Source organism: Hyperoodon ampullatus (assembly GCF_949752795.1).
Source record: "Hyperoodon ampullatus genome assembly, chromosome: 8".
Lineage (NCBI taxonomy): Eukaryota > Metazoa > Chordata > Mammalia > Artiodactyla > Ziphiidae > Hyperoodon > Hyperoodon ampullatus.
In genome coordinates, this window is record NC_136921.1 from 36,647,060 (window position 1) to 36,664,397 (window position 17,338).

A 17,338-nucleotide genomic window follows, 5' to 3' on the forward strand; every position below is an offset into this window, starting at 1 on the left:
CTACTGGAGCTGGAAGTAGAATCCGCTGCCCCTGAGACACATGAGGTAGAATGGATAATTTTTAGAATCAGAATCCAGATAAGGAAAAAACATGGGCAACGAACAATATGTACTACATTAATCTTCTGAGCTTTTTATAACATACAGATGCCTAGGCCCCATCTTTGTAGACTCTGATTCAGTATTTTTGGGGTTTGGCATAGGTATCTATTTAATAGAACTCATAGATGGTTTTGATGCATAATTAGGATTGAGAACAACTGGATTAGATGATAGTGATTTGGACTATTAGTTTTGTGATTTGTCCAAAGCAAATGTTTAATCTGATCCTGGTTTTCTTGGTACCCAGTAAACGTTAGGCCTGACCTTTTTAGTTTTTGAATGTCAGAAAATATTCAAATCAGTTTTAATTTATACCTATGGCTAAACTTTAACCTAATTCAAGTTTTTCCCAGTAGATGTTTTCTGCCTATCCCCCTTTTTTTAAAAAAAAATTTCTTTTAAGAATGAAGATCCCAATAACGTCATTATTGAAGACAATCAGCGATTGTATGTGGGTCTGTGCCATTCTTTGTTTTGCACCTAGTAATTTTATTGCAGTGTCATTGAAGAAAGACCATATATATTTACTGAATACAAATGTGCCCATCTAAAGCAATCTGAGTACATCGATTTAGTACATTTTAATTATGGAGAAAACTTTCTCTTAAAAATAATTCATCCACTCATACCGTGTTTGAAGTTGGATTAATTTCGGGTATAAAAAGCAAATTACAACAAATAAGAAAGGAAAAGTATATAAAAAATTGTTCTCAACTTCACAGGCATCTTTGGGAAGAGAGAATGAAGTTACTCAGGTCAACAAAAGTAAGTCTGTCAAAAAATTGTTTTATATCTAATTATTAGATTTTGATTTTTATTATTTCTTAGGTTAAGCAAAGAACTTCTTTAATGATTTTCTTTGGGAAGAAAAAAAAAAAGCAAAACCCCTTTTAGTTGGAATAGTATTTAGAGTCAGCTCTTTAATAAACCCTTTTTTTTTTTTAACCAGTAAGAGAATCAGGGCAAAATATGTATGTCCACAGTCATGTGGAAAACTAGGAAGTAAAGCTGAGATTACAATTTGCCTAACGAATATTCATTTTAATTGTTTATTTGGAAAGTAAAGTGGACTTTAGGCAAGTTAATCTCCTAAGAAGCTTATTTTCCTCATCTTTAAAATAAAACTTGAACTTTATAGGATTGCTACAGAAATAAAGGAGATGGCTCAAGGGCAGGAACATAGTTGATGGCTGGTGCTAGCTTCCATTTAATATTCCTTTGCTGAGAGATTTGAGGTAGTTCCTGTTGCAACATTAAATTATAATATCTACAATACTGATGAATACTTTGGGAGGTTTTATTTTTTTTTGGGGGGGGTTTAAAATTCCTGGTCATAATTTTTAATGTTAGGGTCTTTTATGTTTATTTTTTCGGCCACACTGCACGGCATGTGGGATCCTAGTTCCCTGACCAGGGCCTGAACCCATGCCCCCCTGCATTGGAATCAGTCTTAACCACTGGACTGCCAGGGAAGTCCCCTAGGGTCTTTTATTTTAAATGCAAAATATTTTAATCTTTTTTGCCTACCTAGCTGAGACCAAATGAGATGTTTTTCTTATATAAAATAGTACACAGCATGTTAGCTGCAACTTGTCAGGAATTCCAAATCTCAGAATTTTGTTGCTGAAAGGGATCTTAGAAATCATCCAGTCAATCCAGATTGCTTAAATGACTGTCTAGGCTGACACAGCTGGGTGATAGAAACTTGAAATTATACTTGTGGTGCCCAGATTAGTAACTCTCCATTCTTACCCTTAGGTGCAGCTCATCTCAGATACTTAGGGATACATTACATTTATTCTCTGGTTACATTTCAGGGGCACAAAGGAATTTTTTTCCTCTGCCAGCAAAACAACTCAATGTGCTGCTTGCTACACAGACAAGAGATACAAAGTAAGACTAATGAACAGGTAGACAGCAGAGTGTAATATAAAAATGGAATAGTATGCAGTCAAAGAATAAAACAGGTATATGTATGTACTGGCAAGGTATTTTCCCGAGGTAATTAAATGAGAAAAAGGTTTGAAACTATGAGTACAGTACGATGCCATTTGTGTAAAAGGTATGCTGTAAGTAAACATTTATTTGTATATGCATAGAATTATCTCTGCAAGGATACATGAGAAACCAGTGATAGTGACTGCCTCTGAGGTTAGACAAGTAGATGGGCAGACTGGAATTTGCAGTTATTACCTGTTTTTTTTTTTTTTTTTTTTGCCCTGGTATACATTATTCTTTCAAAATAAATTTTAAAAATACACGTGAAGATTGTAATTTTTTCTTCTCACAAACATTAACAGTATTTGTCTTGGTACATAATTACATCTGAATTCTATTTATTCAGTAATTTCAAACTTGTCACTTCGATGAAATATCAAAACAAGGGAAACAAGGTCAACATGGCTTATTTTCTTTCTATCCTTCTGAACAGCAGCTATGTGAACATTTGGAAAGAACCTTAGTAATGAGGCTTTTCTTACCCATCTAATGTTGCCAACAGACATCAAAGCTTAATCTAAGAAGTTGACCCCCCCCCACAAAAAAATGCAGGAAGCAGGAATGCACGTCTGGATGGAGTTGGAACTGTGCTGCTGTGACTCCTTCCCCCAGTGCTAAAAAACAGATATAGTTAGGAGGAACTAACACAGATTGGTAGTCACCCACATATCTCTGGTGTTACCTTACAGTCTTTTTTCAAGCATACAGGCCATGGGTGTTTGGGTGTCTTAGATACACCTAAGTTATATTGTATTTTTTCAAGTTCCATTAAATAGGATACTAAAATGACCATCCTAAGTGACTCTGCTTGTCTCTACCACTAAGAGCTGCTTGGCCTCTCTGCCTTTGTAAAGAGCAACCTGAATTCACAGATGTCTATCTACATGAATATCTTATCCTCTAAAGCATGTTTCTCTTAAAAGCCCTTAAATGAAGTGTAACAGAACAGCTCTTTTAAGAATAATACCTTTTGTTTCATATTTTCCCTCTTAAGCCTTAGTCTATCACACATCTCCATCCTCACGTGCTGGAACTGTTCTGTCTGTACTGTATCCTCAGTGCCTAGACCTTCTTTGCCCTTGGTGGGGCTTAGACATTGCATGAATGAAATGAAAAACAGATCACACCATATTCTAACCAAGTCTCTTGATGACAGCTAAAGGAATACAGATGATTAGCGTAGAAAAGGAAGAACTTACTTATTTTTGAGAGATTTTGTTGTCTAGGAAATCCAACAGAAGGAAATGATGCTATTTTCTGTGGAGCAATTTAAAGGAAAGAAGAGATGTATTTTTATAGGAAAGGTTCAAAGTTGCCTGTATGAAAAAACATGGAGGTTAATGAAAACACACACAAACCCAAACTGGCGAAGTGGAGAGAAATCGCTTCCTTCCAAATAACGATCTAAAGTTTTAACAAATATAGTAACAAACAGCACATCTAAACAGACTTCTGTGGATTAAATTTAATACAACTGTACATTCATGCTGTGGCGGTAACAACTTTCACATTGTTTGACTACTTTTCTCAGTTGACTCTTTCATGACACAAACACAAAGGCACAATCCAAAGGATACACTAACATTTATAATAGTTTTAAACAAATGTGGAGAAAGAACAAATTTTAAGTATTAAACAAATATTTGAATATGGATCAACTTGAATATATTTTCATTAAAGAAAATATTTTTAGTTTTCAACAGTCTCATTTTGATGCAATGGCAATTCCAGGTGTCCCAGAGAGTTATTCTTAATATCCATTCAACATATAACAATTACAATTAAGCATTTACATGACTGGATAGCTACAAGGACCATATTTTAAGTATCTCAGATTTTTAAATGAATCTTTCTGCCAAAAGTCGTATGTTTTCCATTTTAGTTAATCCTGTAGAAATAAATGCCTTTCCTTCCCCCCTCATTAAAGTACTCAGTAACTTAGCTATGTTACATTAGATACACATAAATTTAACCAAGGATTATTAAACGTATTGAAAGAAGCCATCCAATCAATAATGGTGCTTTAAGACAAGGTAATAAGTCAAATGTTAAAATCAGGCTGACTTGTTTCCTTGTTAGGAATTTTGGGTCTCAAAAGAAACAGCAGGTATTTAAAAGAAACCAACTACTGTACTTCATCCTTAAAAAAAAAACATTGAAAGATACTATTCTGAAGTTCATAGAATTTAAGCATCTGGTAAGTAAAAATCATTTCTTATAAGTCTCTGAATATTTGGAATATATTTATAGAGTCATTAACATATAATTCTGGGACGAAACCAAGAAATTAACATTTTAACTATTGTTTTATATATTTAGACCCTCTGGGTTATTGATATTAAGCTTCAGTCTTTTTTTCAGTCTGAAAGCAGCATGTTACTTCCCTACTTAATTATTTCATGACCTGCAAAAGCTAATTATTAATAAAAAATTTTTAAAAACACCACTAACCTTTTATTGTAATCTTTCAATGTTAGTTGACATTCATTAGATCTTGGTTTCTCAAAATGTATTTATCTAGGTCAAGAAAAATGGGCAGAAGGAAACCTCACCCAAATTATGTAGCAGTGTTAAGCAAATTCAGTCTTTCAGCCAAAATTAAATCATTTGTGTCTTCAAACTTTCTCTTTCAACTTTTCATATAGCAATATAATTTTACATTTTGGCCAAGGAGAGATGCTTTCTTTGGGCAGACAAAATCATGCTTCAGGAGAAACAGTGACTTAGTTCTTTAGAATCTGTCTCCTTTTCAATAGGGCACTACCAAATAGAGTATTATATTTTACCTAAGTTGCTCTCTTTCAAAAGATGATAGGATGAAACAATTTTAAATCTGTACTATATTTTTACCCAGTATACCTAATTATGTTCAATCTGAAACAATTTTCTAAAAGAACTGTTTTTTTGCCAAAATGCAAGAAACTCCAAAATGTCTTATCCAAAAGCTGTCAATTAAAAATTAAGCCACAGTGCTTAAGTGTAGTATTTTTAAAAACTAACTTTACACTACTGCACATTCTTAGATATGTGGAAACAAATACATTTTGACTCTTAAGAAAAAACACTTGATGGCACACTGAAGAATGACACTATAAGTTTATAAACATAAGAGGCAGGGTATAGTTATTGCAAATTGATGGAAAACATCAGTGTGCCTTCGCTTTGTTTGAAGACAAACAGTGTTTCCACTCAAAAGTTTTCAGTGCCAAAATACCTAATTACCCTTAAAGTATCACCAAAATTGGTTTTAAACATTACTCAGAAAATAAACTATTTCCAACAATAACAATCTTAATTGCCTTTAATAAGGACTATATTATAACTTTCATTCTTAAGGGTCTTGTATCTCCCTGTAGGATTATCACAAACCACCTTTTGGATTTCAAATAAACTAATTCTAACCCAGTCCCAATTAAAAACTATCCACATTCACAAGCAAGGAACACTACTGCACATTACACTCATAGTTTAGGAATGTGTGCTTCCTTCCCCCCACCCCCCACCAAAAAAAACCTGACAATGCATCTATGAATTACATCTCATTATCTGAATTTATAGCACAAAGTGCTTCTGCTCTTTTGCATTAATAATACTGCAGTCTCAAAATACTTCATGAACCCTGAAGTGATTCTCTATGGAAGGAGCTTCGTTTGTAAAATGAATTTGGCTAGTCACCTGCATACCAAAATCTCCAAGTATCTGAACAAATTTCTTGTGCTCCTTTCCAATCCAAGATCTCATTGGATCATGTACTTGGTAAGGTGTCACATGGGTGTGAACAATAATCCCTGTTTGTGCAAATTCTTTCAAGACTTCTGGATAAGTAATCCAGGTATTGCTTCCCCCAGAATGACCGCCATCCAGCCAGTACATTGTTTTTATGCTTTTGATAAAAGCATCAATGTTCTTGTCTTTCTTGGCTTCTTTCAATTCGAAAAGCAACTGATTCAAAACAACACAACCTTTACTGAATCCAATCAAAGTAAAAGAAGCACCATTTAGTGATGGTGGATAAAAACTCATGGCAGACTCATCAAATTTTTCACAGGTCCTCTCTTTTTCTCCCCGGCAACCATTAGTAGTATGAGAAGAACTGGATCTACAGTTAGATGCTTTGGCGTCCTTATTCAAATCTTTCACATTCTTCTTTGGTAGCAAACTCTTCTGACTTAAGTTAAAAGCATTAACTAATAACGTATAAAGGTGCTTAAAAGCTCCAAAGTCAGTATTGTGTTCTGGAGCACCAAACATATTGCTTTTCACAAAATTGTCATAGCAGCTGAATTTGTGCAAATGCATTCGGGAACACTTTATCACCCAAATATAACTATTGGGGAACCGGTGGGCTAAAATGGTGGCAACATTTTCTAGACTCCAGTTTTCCCACTGATAATTCTCAGGATGACGAGTCATAATTTCATGGTAATTCTGAAAGGTAAGAAAGATAAAACAAATATTAAATACACCGTTATGTAAAATTATTTCCACAAAATTAGTTTCCCATTTTTGTTGGGGAGGAAGTAGGGATGTTATAATGACCTATGGTTAATGTACTAGAAATGAAAACTATAAATCTATTACCTTCTGGCTGTAAGATTTTAAACAAATCACTTCCTTGGTTTAAGCCTCAAATCCATCAAACACAGGGTTATAAGATAAAGCTAAATAGCACAGTAGATATTTTAAAAATAAGACACTTTAGAACGATTATAGATTTTTAAATGGATTTTATTTAGTATACATATGATCTATTATTCCTAACACATTAACTGAAAATAAAAATTTGGTTTCTTAGATTTTTTGACCAACACAGAATTTTAAAATATTTTCCTATTAAAGCTGCTATCCTGAACTCCTCCCTCTTTGGATTACTCTAGCAACCTGAATGCTATGTTTAATTTCAATTTTAGTATTACAAAGCTGCAATGAACATTATAGAAAAATCTTCATGTACATCTGTGATTACATCCTTAAAAATAAATTCCCAGATGTGGAAAAACTAGGTCAAAGAATATTCATAATTTAAGGTTGACTATATAGACTACAATACTGTCTTCCAGAGAAGTATGTATAATTTTTCTTTTATCTTTGTTAAATTTCATGGGCACAGGATAACTTATTCTAATTTGAATTTATTAAAAATTTAAATGAAGTTGAAATTTTGTTCATATATTTATTAGCCATCTGGATTTCTACTTGTACCTGTTCATATCTTTTGCCTTTTTTTATTTGGTTTATTTATAAGTATTCTATATATATTAATAACTTTTTGTTTATGTTCTAGGACGTGCATGTAAGTTTTGTTTTCCTTTCAATTTTTATTCATAATATTCTTAAAAAAGGGAAATTCATTCAAATTTATTTCATTTATTCTATAAAATTTATTGGATACCTACTTACTGAACAGTCATGGATCAGAACAGATGAAACCCCTGCCCACACAGAGTGCACATTCTAGTACAGAGATACATAAACAATTCCATGAGTTAATAGAGCAGCACCCTCCCACAGAAATATAACATGAGCCACATGTACAATTTTCTAGCAGCTTCGTTTAAAAAAAAGTAGAAAGTTAACAGGTCAAATTTTTTTTTTTTGGTCACGGCCTGCAGCATGCAGGATCTTAGTTCTCCAACCAGGGATTGAACCCATGCCCCCTGTACTGGAAGCATGGAGTCTTAACCACTGGACCGCCAGGGAAGTCCCAAAATTATTTTTAATAATACATTTTATTAAGCCCAATACATCCAATATATTATCATTTCAACATGTAACCAACATAAAAATACTGAGATTATTACATTTCTTTTTCTTTCTAAGTTTTTGAAATCTAGTGTATATTTTACACTTACAACACATCTCAATTTGGGTGCTAAATTTTCATCGGAAATACTTGGTCTGAATTTAGATTTCATAAGATTTACAGTTGCAAAAGTAGATTCACATACCCAAGTTGCTCAAATACACTTAAAAGTTTTCCAGGAAGTGAACTGAGTATTAGTTTTTAGATTTAAATTTAAAGTTAAATACAACTTAAAATTTAGTTCTTTGACTACACTAAATTTCAAGTGGTCAATAGCTACAAGTAGCTAGTGGCTAGACAGCACAAGACATTATACGGTGATAAGTGCGATGGATAACAAAGCAAGGGAAAAGGAGCGCAAAGTTTTGGAGTGGGTGGAAGATTATTATTTAAACACAGGGTAGTCTCCAATAAGGCAATAGTTGAGAAGGGCCTGAAGGAGCTGAGGGATTGAGTCATGATTATTTCAGTCATAAGGAACTGCAAAATGACCTGAAGTGGAGCCATCGTTGGTATAACCAAATACACCAGTGAGACCAGTGTACCTCCAGTGAAGTGAAGAAGGAGCAAAAGTGACCACCAAGAGGGTCACAGAGATTGCTGGTGAAGAGGGGAGGTGCTGATCATGCCTTGTAAGATACCCTGAGGACTTTGGCCTTTGCTCTGATAGGGTGTGGAGTAGATGGCTGATATAATCTGTTTGGAAGGATTACTCTGACTCCTGTGTGCAAAGGGGTAACAGTTTGAAGCAGGGAGACCAGTAGGAGGCTACTTAAGTATAACCCCAATGAGAGAAGGTGGCTCGAACCACAGTGGTAGTCGAAGCAAAGGTGGTAAGAACTGGTCAGATTCTGTATATATTTTGAAGGTAGAGTCAACAGCATTTGCTAATGGACTGGGTATAGGGTGTGAGAGAAGGGAAATAGAATTGTACTTTTTCCTTATTTCTAACAATCATATACCAAACATTTTTAAATGCGCCTCTCTTTTGACCTAGTAATTCTACTTCTAGGAATTTATCTCAGGGATATACTTGCACACGTGCATAAATAAATCTGTCTAAGGACATTTATTCCTGCTTCAGAAGCATGAGGCAGTTCTATGAGCACTCATACGGGTTGTAAAATAAGGGCTAAAAAAAGCCCTGAATGCTGAGCTATCATTTGTGTTTAAAAAAAAAAAAGTTTTCATCAGCATAGAATGTCTCTGGAAGGACATATAAATCAGTAACAATGGTTAGCCTTAGGGAAGGGAAATCGGAGACTGCCTCCAGTCATCCAAAGGGATGAAAAGGAGACTTATTTTTCAATGTACAACCTTAAATAAAATGAATTTTTAGCAATATACACATTTTTCTATTAAAAAAATTAAGACTAATAAAAGTAATACTACACAAATTTAGTCTACATGCAAAGGTATAAGGAAGATATAAAAACCACCAATCCATCAAACCACCATTAGAAATAATCACTATTAAAACTTTGGTGTCTAGTATTCCAGTGTTCTGTAGTATACATACATATATACAAGTATGTATGTAAGAGAGTGTTCTTTATTTCTTCCCTCAGCAAGATTATACACACAGTTTTCACTTTAAAATGTTACAGGCATGATTCCTTATCAATAAGTATAGATTTGCATAATTTTTAGACTTCCCATCAAAAAGATTAATACCAATTGATACTTCCACTGGAAGTATACATGACTGCTTATTTTCTCACATCCTTACCCACACTGGCTATTAGCATTAATTTAAAAAAAAATCTTTGCTGCTAAGATAAAATGATATCTTACTTTTAATTTGCATTTTTTTTTTTTTTTTTGCGGTACGTGGGCCTCTCACTGCTGTGGCCTCTCCCATTGCAGAGCACAGGCTCCGGACGCGCAGGCTCAGCGGCCATGGCTCACGGGCCCAGCCGCTCCGCGGCATGTGGGATCCTCCCAGACCGGGGCACGAAGCCGTGTCCCCTGCATCGGCAGGTGGATTCTCAACCACCGAGCCACCAGGGAAGCCCTAATTTGCATATTTTTATTCCTAATCGGGTTGAACATTTTTCTGTGTTTATTGGCAATTTTCATTTGTTAATTCTCTATTCATATCCTTTGATAACTTTCCCAACAGGATGCTCAAGTCCTTCTTAACAGTCTTTACCTTATTAAGTTTATCATATATGTTAAAAAAAATCTATTCCCAGAAGGCCATCGTTTAATTTTTTATGGATTCTGCCACTGCCTTCTGCACATCCAGATTTATGAGATATAAAATTATCATAGGAGCTTAGATCTGAAAGGGCTCATCTAAATCTTTTTTTTTTTTTTTGATAAATCTCTCTTTTTTTATTTCAGTGAGACAGCAAATTTGGGCCCTTTCCCTTGTCCCTACCTATAAGAAATCTACCCTCTTTTTCTGCACAGAACTCTTTCGTCCAAAAAATGAAAGAATTTGCAATTCAGGCACCAATGTAAAGAATAGAGGGATGAACATGAAAGGAACTACCCCCACATGCAGAGGTGGGCATGCGCGCACACACATGGGCATCATCAGAAAGGGAAGGAACAAATTTCCAACACAAATTGAAAGGTGGAAATATTCTTGCCTACTGAACTCTGACTTCCATTTCTTCATAAATTCATCAGTGGGCATTTGGGGGTCACTAAGCACAGTTCACAGTCCCTCAAGAACACAGTCCAGTGGGAGAGACAGAGATAAATAATTACAAGGCAATATGATTACTGCTGTAAAGCAGGGATATGTGAAGAACTATGAGGGGACATAGAGAAAGGGAGACTCAAGCTATGTTTTGGGACATCAGGGAAGGCTCCACAAATACATGAGCTCAGTTTTGTAGTATTAGTAGAAATTCCAGAATTATGCAGTAGAATTCCTATTACATCTGAAGTAGGAACATTAGTCAGGTCTTCATAAAGACGCCCAAATATTAGTTGGGAAGAACAGAGCCAACACTGAATTATTCTATGGATTCCTAAATAGTTAGATATAAGTGCCAAATACAAAAGAAAGCACAAATATCTAAATCGTTTTTATAGCTAAGGAAACTGAGCTCCTACAAACTATACAATTATTTATATTATATAGTTATTTAATGAGCTAAAATGAACAAGATTTTATGACTCTGTTTAGTCTCTACCACATAGGAGGTGGTAAAACTAAAAACTTGGTATTTTCTTTGATTAACCTGAGGTTACATGATCAGAATAGGAAAATGCTCATACTAAGTAACTGTGTGTATGTACTAAAATGTAAAAATAAGATTGTTACTCTTGTGTCTATGAAGCCCAAATCTAAGAACAATGGATAAGTACTCCTATATTCTAGAAAGAGACACCAGACATCCCCGTAGGACTTGCTAACAGGTAGTCAAAACCAGTTCTGTAACCCAGGCTACTACACAAGGCCAATCTACAGAAGAGGTGGAAGAACGTGGGAAGAAAGGGTTTTCTTTTGAGAGTTTTCATCCCAGTTGGGTGTGCAATGCACTTACTCTCCCTGTAGGGGTTAAAGGGTAGGAGGTATGCTTCCTCATCCCCAGTGAGGCAGGTGGCAAGAGAATCTCCTGGAGAGATTAAGGGGTAGTTACTCCACAGGTGGATGCTTGCTGACCTGCAAAAGCATAAAGGCCCATCCCACACTGCTACTGAAGTACTGGTACAAAGGATTTTTAGGAAAACTTGACATGTGTCTCCATGATAAAGACTTAAGTTAGGTGGACTATTGTTATAGCAGAGTGAGGAGAGCTATATAGGGTACGAGCTGTACTTCCATAAAAAACGGGTCAAGGGGGCATCCTCGCTGAGCATAAAGTGGACATCTCATGTAAGCATGCTAAAAGGACCGTAACAGGACAGCCTAAGAAGGCTGCTCGACATAGCACACGAAGCCCCAGGGTATATGGTCAGATGTGAAATAATAGAGTGTGTGTGTGTGTGTGTGTGTGTGTGTGTGTGTGTGCGCCCATGGTTCTTGGCACAGAGCTCCTAAAACCCTTGGAATTTCATGGGTGATAGGGGTTGGTCACCAGAAAGACCAAGACATGATGAGAAGTTTGGAACTTTCAACCCCACTCCCCATTCTCCAGAGAGGGACTGGAAATAAAGTTAATGACTGATCATACCTATGCAATGAAGCCTCCATAAAAATCCCCAAAGTACAAGTTTGGATAGCTTCCAGGTTGGTGAACACAAGGAGGTGCTAGGAAAGCGGTGCACTCAGAGAGAGCACGGAAGCTCTGCACCTCTTCCCACATACCTTGCCCTGTGCATCTCTTCCATCTGGATGTTCACCTGTATCCTTTATCATATCCTTTCATAATAAATGGGTAAACAGTATGTAAACTGTTTTCCAAAGTTCTGTGAGCCACGCTAGCATACTAACTGAACCCAAGGAGGGGGATCGTGCAAACCCCAATCTATAGCTGTTCAGTCAGCAGTACAGGCGATAAACTGGGACTTGGCGACTGGTGTCTGAAGTGGGGAGGGGAAAAGACTTGTGGGACTGAGCCCTTAATGTGTGGAATCTGACACTAACTCCAGGTAGATAGTATCAGAATTGAATTGAATTATACGACACCCAGCTGGTGTCGCAGAGAATTGCTTGGTGTGGGGGGAAATACCCACACATCTGTTGTCAGAAATATTCTGAGTGAGGTAATAGTGTGAACAGCAAAGGAGAGTCACACAGGAGAAGTGAGTATTTTCCTACTCACCAGGGCATACACTTAGGGCATGGTCATCTATATATCCTAGTGTTTAGGAAAGCAAAAGTTTTTAAAAGCTAAACTTGGAAATGACCCAAATGTTCATGAACTGCTGAATGGGTAAGCAAATTGTATGTCCATACACAGAAAACTATTTGGCATTAAAAAGAAATAAACTCATGATAGAGACAACAGAAAGAATGAATTTCAAAAGCATTAGGCTAAGTGAAAGAAGCCAGACACAAGACTACATACTACATGATTCCTAACTAATGAAAATCTAGAAAAGGCAAAACTATACTGAAAAGAAAGCAGATTAGTGGTTGCCTGTGGCTGAGAAAAGAGATTGACTAAAGTAGGGCACAGGGGTACTTTTTAGGGTGATGAAGATGCTGTATTACATGATTATTGTGATGGTTACATAATTGTATTTGTTGAAATTCATCAAATTGTAAACTTACACTTAAAAACAGAAATACCTACAATCCTGTATCCTGAGGATTTAAAAAGCAAGAAACTCAAGAAAATTGGACAGTACCTACTTAAAAAAATTCTGATCCCCCTCCAAAATCATTACTGATAAGAAAAACATCAAGAGGTACCTAAAGAAAAGTGAATTACTATGGCCTCAGCTTTCCTGTAATTCAAAGGATAAAAGGGCAAGCATAGAATAAAAAAGGACATACAATAAAAGATGACTGCAAGAAGAACATCAAAAAAGTAATGGTAATTAGCATTTAAAATTACACTGTCAACCAGATCCAATTAACATCAAATAATGAATCTGTGTTAACATGAGGCAAAACTTCTAATGGTATCCTACAAAGTTCTGTTTGGCCCTATTCTGCTCAATATTTATCCAAATTAAAAATAAAGATATAGAAAGAATGCTTATTTAATCTATATATGATATAAATGAAAATAAAGGTTCTAAAAGGATCAATACACTAAAAGATGAGCTGTATCTCACGGGGTAAATTTCATAAGAATAGACATTAGGCTCAAAAGAATCAAGTGCAAAGAGAAGGAAACCTGAGCCTAAAAGCCCTTCATATAATAATAGCCAAGTAGCACTTAATATATTGTTCACAAGAACTTACACACGATTATTCATTCAACAAGCTATCTACTGAACACCTACTTCATGCCACTCACTAAGCATCGCAGAGCAGATGTAACAGTGAAGAAAACAGACGTGAAGCGTGAATCATACTAGTGGAAGACAGACAAAATCCAAAATGAATAACTAATATAGTAAATGAAATGGATAAAAATGAATTATCCTAATTATTTATTAGGAGAAAAGTTGACAGGGATCCTGTGCACATGTATGATTATTAAATAGGATGGTCATCAAAGGCCTCACTGTGAAGGCAACTTTTGAGCAAAGACTTGAAATAGGTGAACTAATGAATTCTTACAGACATCTGCAGGAAGATTGTTCCAGGCAGTACGTGCAAAGCTTGAGGTCAAGTGTGTCTACCATGAGCAATATGAAGAAGGCTGGTGTGGCTGGAGCCTTCTGTGGAGAGTAAAACAGATAAAGGAAACAGTCAAAAAAGCAGCAGGGTGGGAATTCCCTGGCGGTCCAATGGTGAGGACTCCGAGCTTCCACTGCAGGGGGGCACAGGCTCAATCCCTGGTCAGGGAACAAAGATCCTGCGTGCCAAGTGGTGTGGCCAAAAAAGAGAAAAAAAGAAAAGAAAAGCTACAGGGTGGGAAAGGTAAATAGAGTGAAGGGCCTTGCATGCCATCAAGAGGACTCTGGCTTTTACTCTAAGTGGCACGGGAAGCTGCTGGTGTTTTGAGCAGAGGTGTGGTATGATTTCACTTAGGTTTTTAAATTATTATTCTGATCACTTCTAGATACATTTAGAAGGTAAAGCCACTTTATTTGCTGATGTATTAAGAGAGGACAAAAGGATAACTTCAAGATTTCTAACTTGAGCAACTAAATAGGAAGTGTTTCCGTTAACTGAGAGACAAGATGAGGACTACAGGAAGAGCGAGTTTAGGGACAAAGATCCAGAGACTTTAGATTTGACATATCTATTAAATGTCCAAAAGGAAATACGTGCACATAACTGGCAAGTCTAAAGTTCCAGGAATATGTCTAGGCTAGCACACAAATGTTGAAGGTCGTCAGAGTATAGGTAGCATGTAAAGCCACAAGACTGAAAGAGATCACAAAGGGAGTAAAGGTAGTCAGAGGAAAAGTCCAAGAACTGAGCGCTACAGAACTCCCCAATAACTAAAAAGGTCATCAGAAAGATAAGAAGGGAGGGTAACTCATTGGGTATTCACATATTTAATCCTCATTGATATCCTATACACCATTATTCCCATTTTGTAGTTGAGCTGGCTGCAACACAGAGAGATTTAACAATTGGCCAGATATTTCATAGCTAAAAAGTGCAGAATCAGGGTTTAAAACTAGGCGATCTGGCCTCAGAACCTTTGATGCATTATTATTCTCTATTTCTTCTCTAAAAGCCCTGGGTTTTTAGAGGACTTCATACTCTGCATAAATCAACAGTATATCACTGTCCAAAAAGCTAATGGAATCTCAGGCTACATAAAGAAATGGATGATGTCAAAATGAAAGGAGGTATCAGTCTAACTATATTTAGCACTTTATAACTTCACCTGAAGATCTGTGCTATATTCTGACTTGCACACTTTAAAAATATTTAGTAGGTGTTCAATGAAAGTTAGTTATCATTATTATCATCATCATCATTATTATGGATGCACACAGTAGCTGGTCCACAAAACCCTGGAAGTCACTGTCAACAATGCCATGCTGATTTCCCAAACTGAGCAAAAGGGCATCAACTGAGTACATTAAATTCCTCCTCTTAAATCGAAATACTAGTTTTGATTAGCAGTCAACTAGACCAGTCAATTATTTGGAGGGCAAGAGAAAAAACTACATATACCTTCATCATCATCTGACTCAGGGCACAACGTTTGTAAACATATTTTTTTAAAGCATTAATTTCAAAAACAATAATTGTTTATTAAACTAATTATTTCACGGTTTAAGAAACATATCCAGCCATATTTTAGCTTTACCTGTGTATAGCAGCACTACCCAAGAGAACTCTGTGATGATGGGAATGTTCCGTGGAAATGCTCTGTATCTGCACTGTCCAGTACAGCACACACAAACCTTAGGGGCCACTGAGCACTTGAAATGCAGCTAGTGCGACGGAGAAACTGGATTTTTAATTCTATTTAGTTTTAATTAAATAGCCCCATATAACTAATGGCTACCCTATTAGACAAAGCAGTTCTAGATTAAGATCTAGATTAAGGCCCAGCTTTCCAGGACAACATAGCCATGTATATTTGCCTGCAGCCGCAAAATTAATAATAAAGATAAAATCACACACAAAAACAAAAGTACAGAATTTAGGTGAGCATCAAAATATTGACATGCTTAGCAATTACTGTCTCTTTTCTTCCACCCATTTTCCCCTTCTTAGGGTTACTGAGTGTCACACCCTAGTACTAGTATTTTGTCGGTTTACTTTTTAATAAGTGCCAGCACGCTAATTTAAAAGCCCTCTCTCCGCCTCCTGACCCCTCCCCCACCGATCCTCTGAGAAACCAAGTTATAGAATAAATACACATTGTCTCGTTTCTAGGTCTTAAATTCCACCCCCTCGAAACTTGGACTGACGGCTGGCTCTTTCGAGGTCGTAGCCCTCCAAGGATACCTCCTGTCTAGGGCTCTATGAGGAGGGGGTCAGGGCATGGAAGGGGCGGTTCTGGATTTCGTGGAGCCACCCCGTTTAGCGCCATGTGTGAGTGTGTTCAGGCGAGGCAAGGAACCGGGCCCCAGCTACGAGGAAGGAATATCGAGAATTTGCATATGTACAAGAAGAAGGAGCAGGTGCCCAGGCAGGCCGCAGGTTACCTGCACATCCCCGGGGAAATAGAGTACGTGATGCTGGGGCGGTGGCTGCGGCTCCTCCTTCGCCAGGTCCCCAGGGAGGTCCCGCCGTTCCGGTCCCTCCCCAGCGGCCGCCGCCGCCGCCGCCAGCAGGACCAACTCGTTGCCTCGCTGCGGGTCGGCTCCCGGCACCGCGGACAGCTGCACGCACTGCTGCCTGCGCCGCTCCGCTGACGGGGAGCCGAGCGCGCCGCTGCGGCTGCTGCTGCCGCCCAGGTTCATGGTTCCGGCCTGAGAGCTAAACGCTGCGACTCCGATTCCGAGCTGCGGTAGCAGGAGAAGCAGCGGCGGCGACCGCAGGAGCCCGAACCCCCACATGGGTCGCCGCCGCCAGAGCGGTTCCTAGGGTGTGGGAGGGCCTGAGGGACGACGCTCGGCCGGCCGCCCAACGGCCCGCGAGAGCGACCCGGGCGAGAGCCGACCCCGAGGGCAACGACGGCGTCAGAGGCCGACGTCCGCGCGCAGCGTGCGTAAGGGAAGGAGGGGTGTGCGCGAAATCCGACTCCGGTTCCCGGAGGGGGCTATGAGAAGGGGGCGTGGCCCGAGGAAGGACGTTTGTGATTGGTGGATTGTGCCGCGGCCGGGAAGTTCGAACGGAAGTCTGGGAAAGAGCCTGAAGAGAGCAAAGGAAGCGGGTATGAACCGAGAACCCCGAGCAAGAAGGGCGGCAGTTGTGATGCGCAGCAGCAGGTGCTGCCCGAAAGTCGCTTCCAGTACGGGGTAAAGAGTTTTGCGTATGCCATACTCCCCTTTCGGTAAGCT

The 17,338-nt window shown here is 37.9% G+C and overlaps 1 protein-coding gene across 1 annotated transcript; it reads right to left on the reverse strand.

The window, feature by feature from the left end:
• Positions 1-5,700: 5,700 nt before the first annotated feature.
• Positions 5,701-16,894, reverse strand: LOC307057202 (mitochondrial protein C2orf69; the record flags this gene model as incomplete). The annotated part of the gene is made up of 2 exons (XM_079710292.1): positions 5,701-6,528; positions 16,541-16,894. 2 exons carry the CDS (start codon positions 16,892-16,894, stop codon positions 5,701-5,703), a joined length of 1,182 nt encoding a protein of 393 aa, XP_079566418.1.
• Positions 16,895-17,338: the final 444 nt, after the last annotated feature.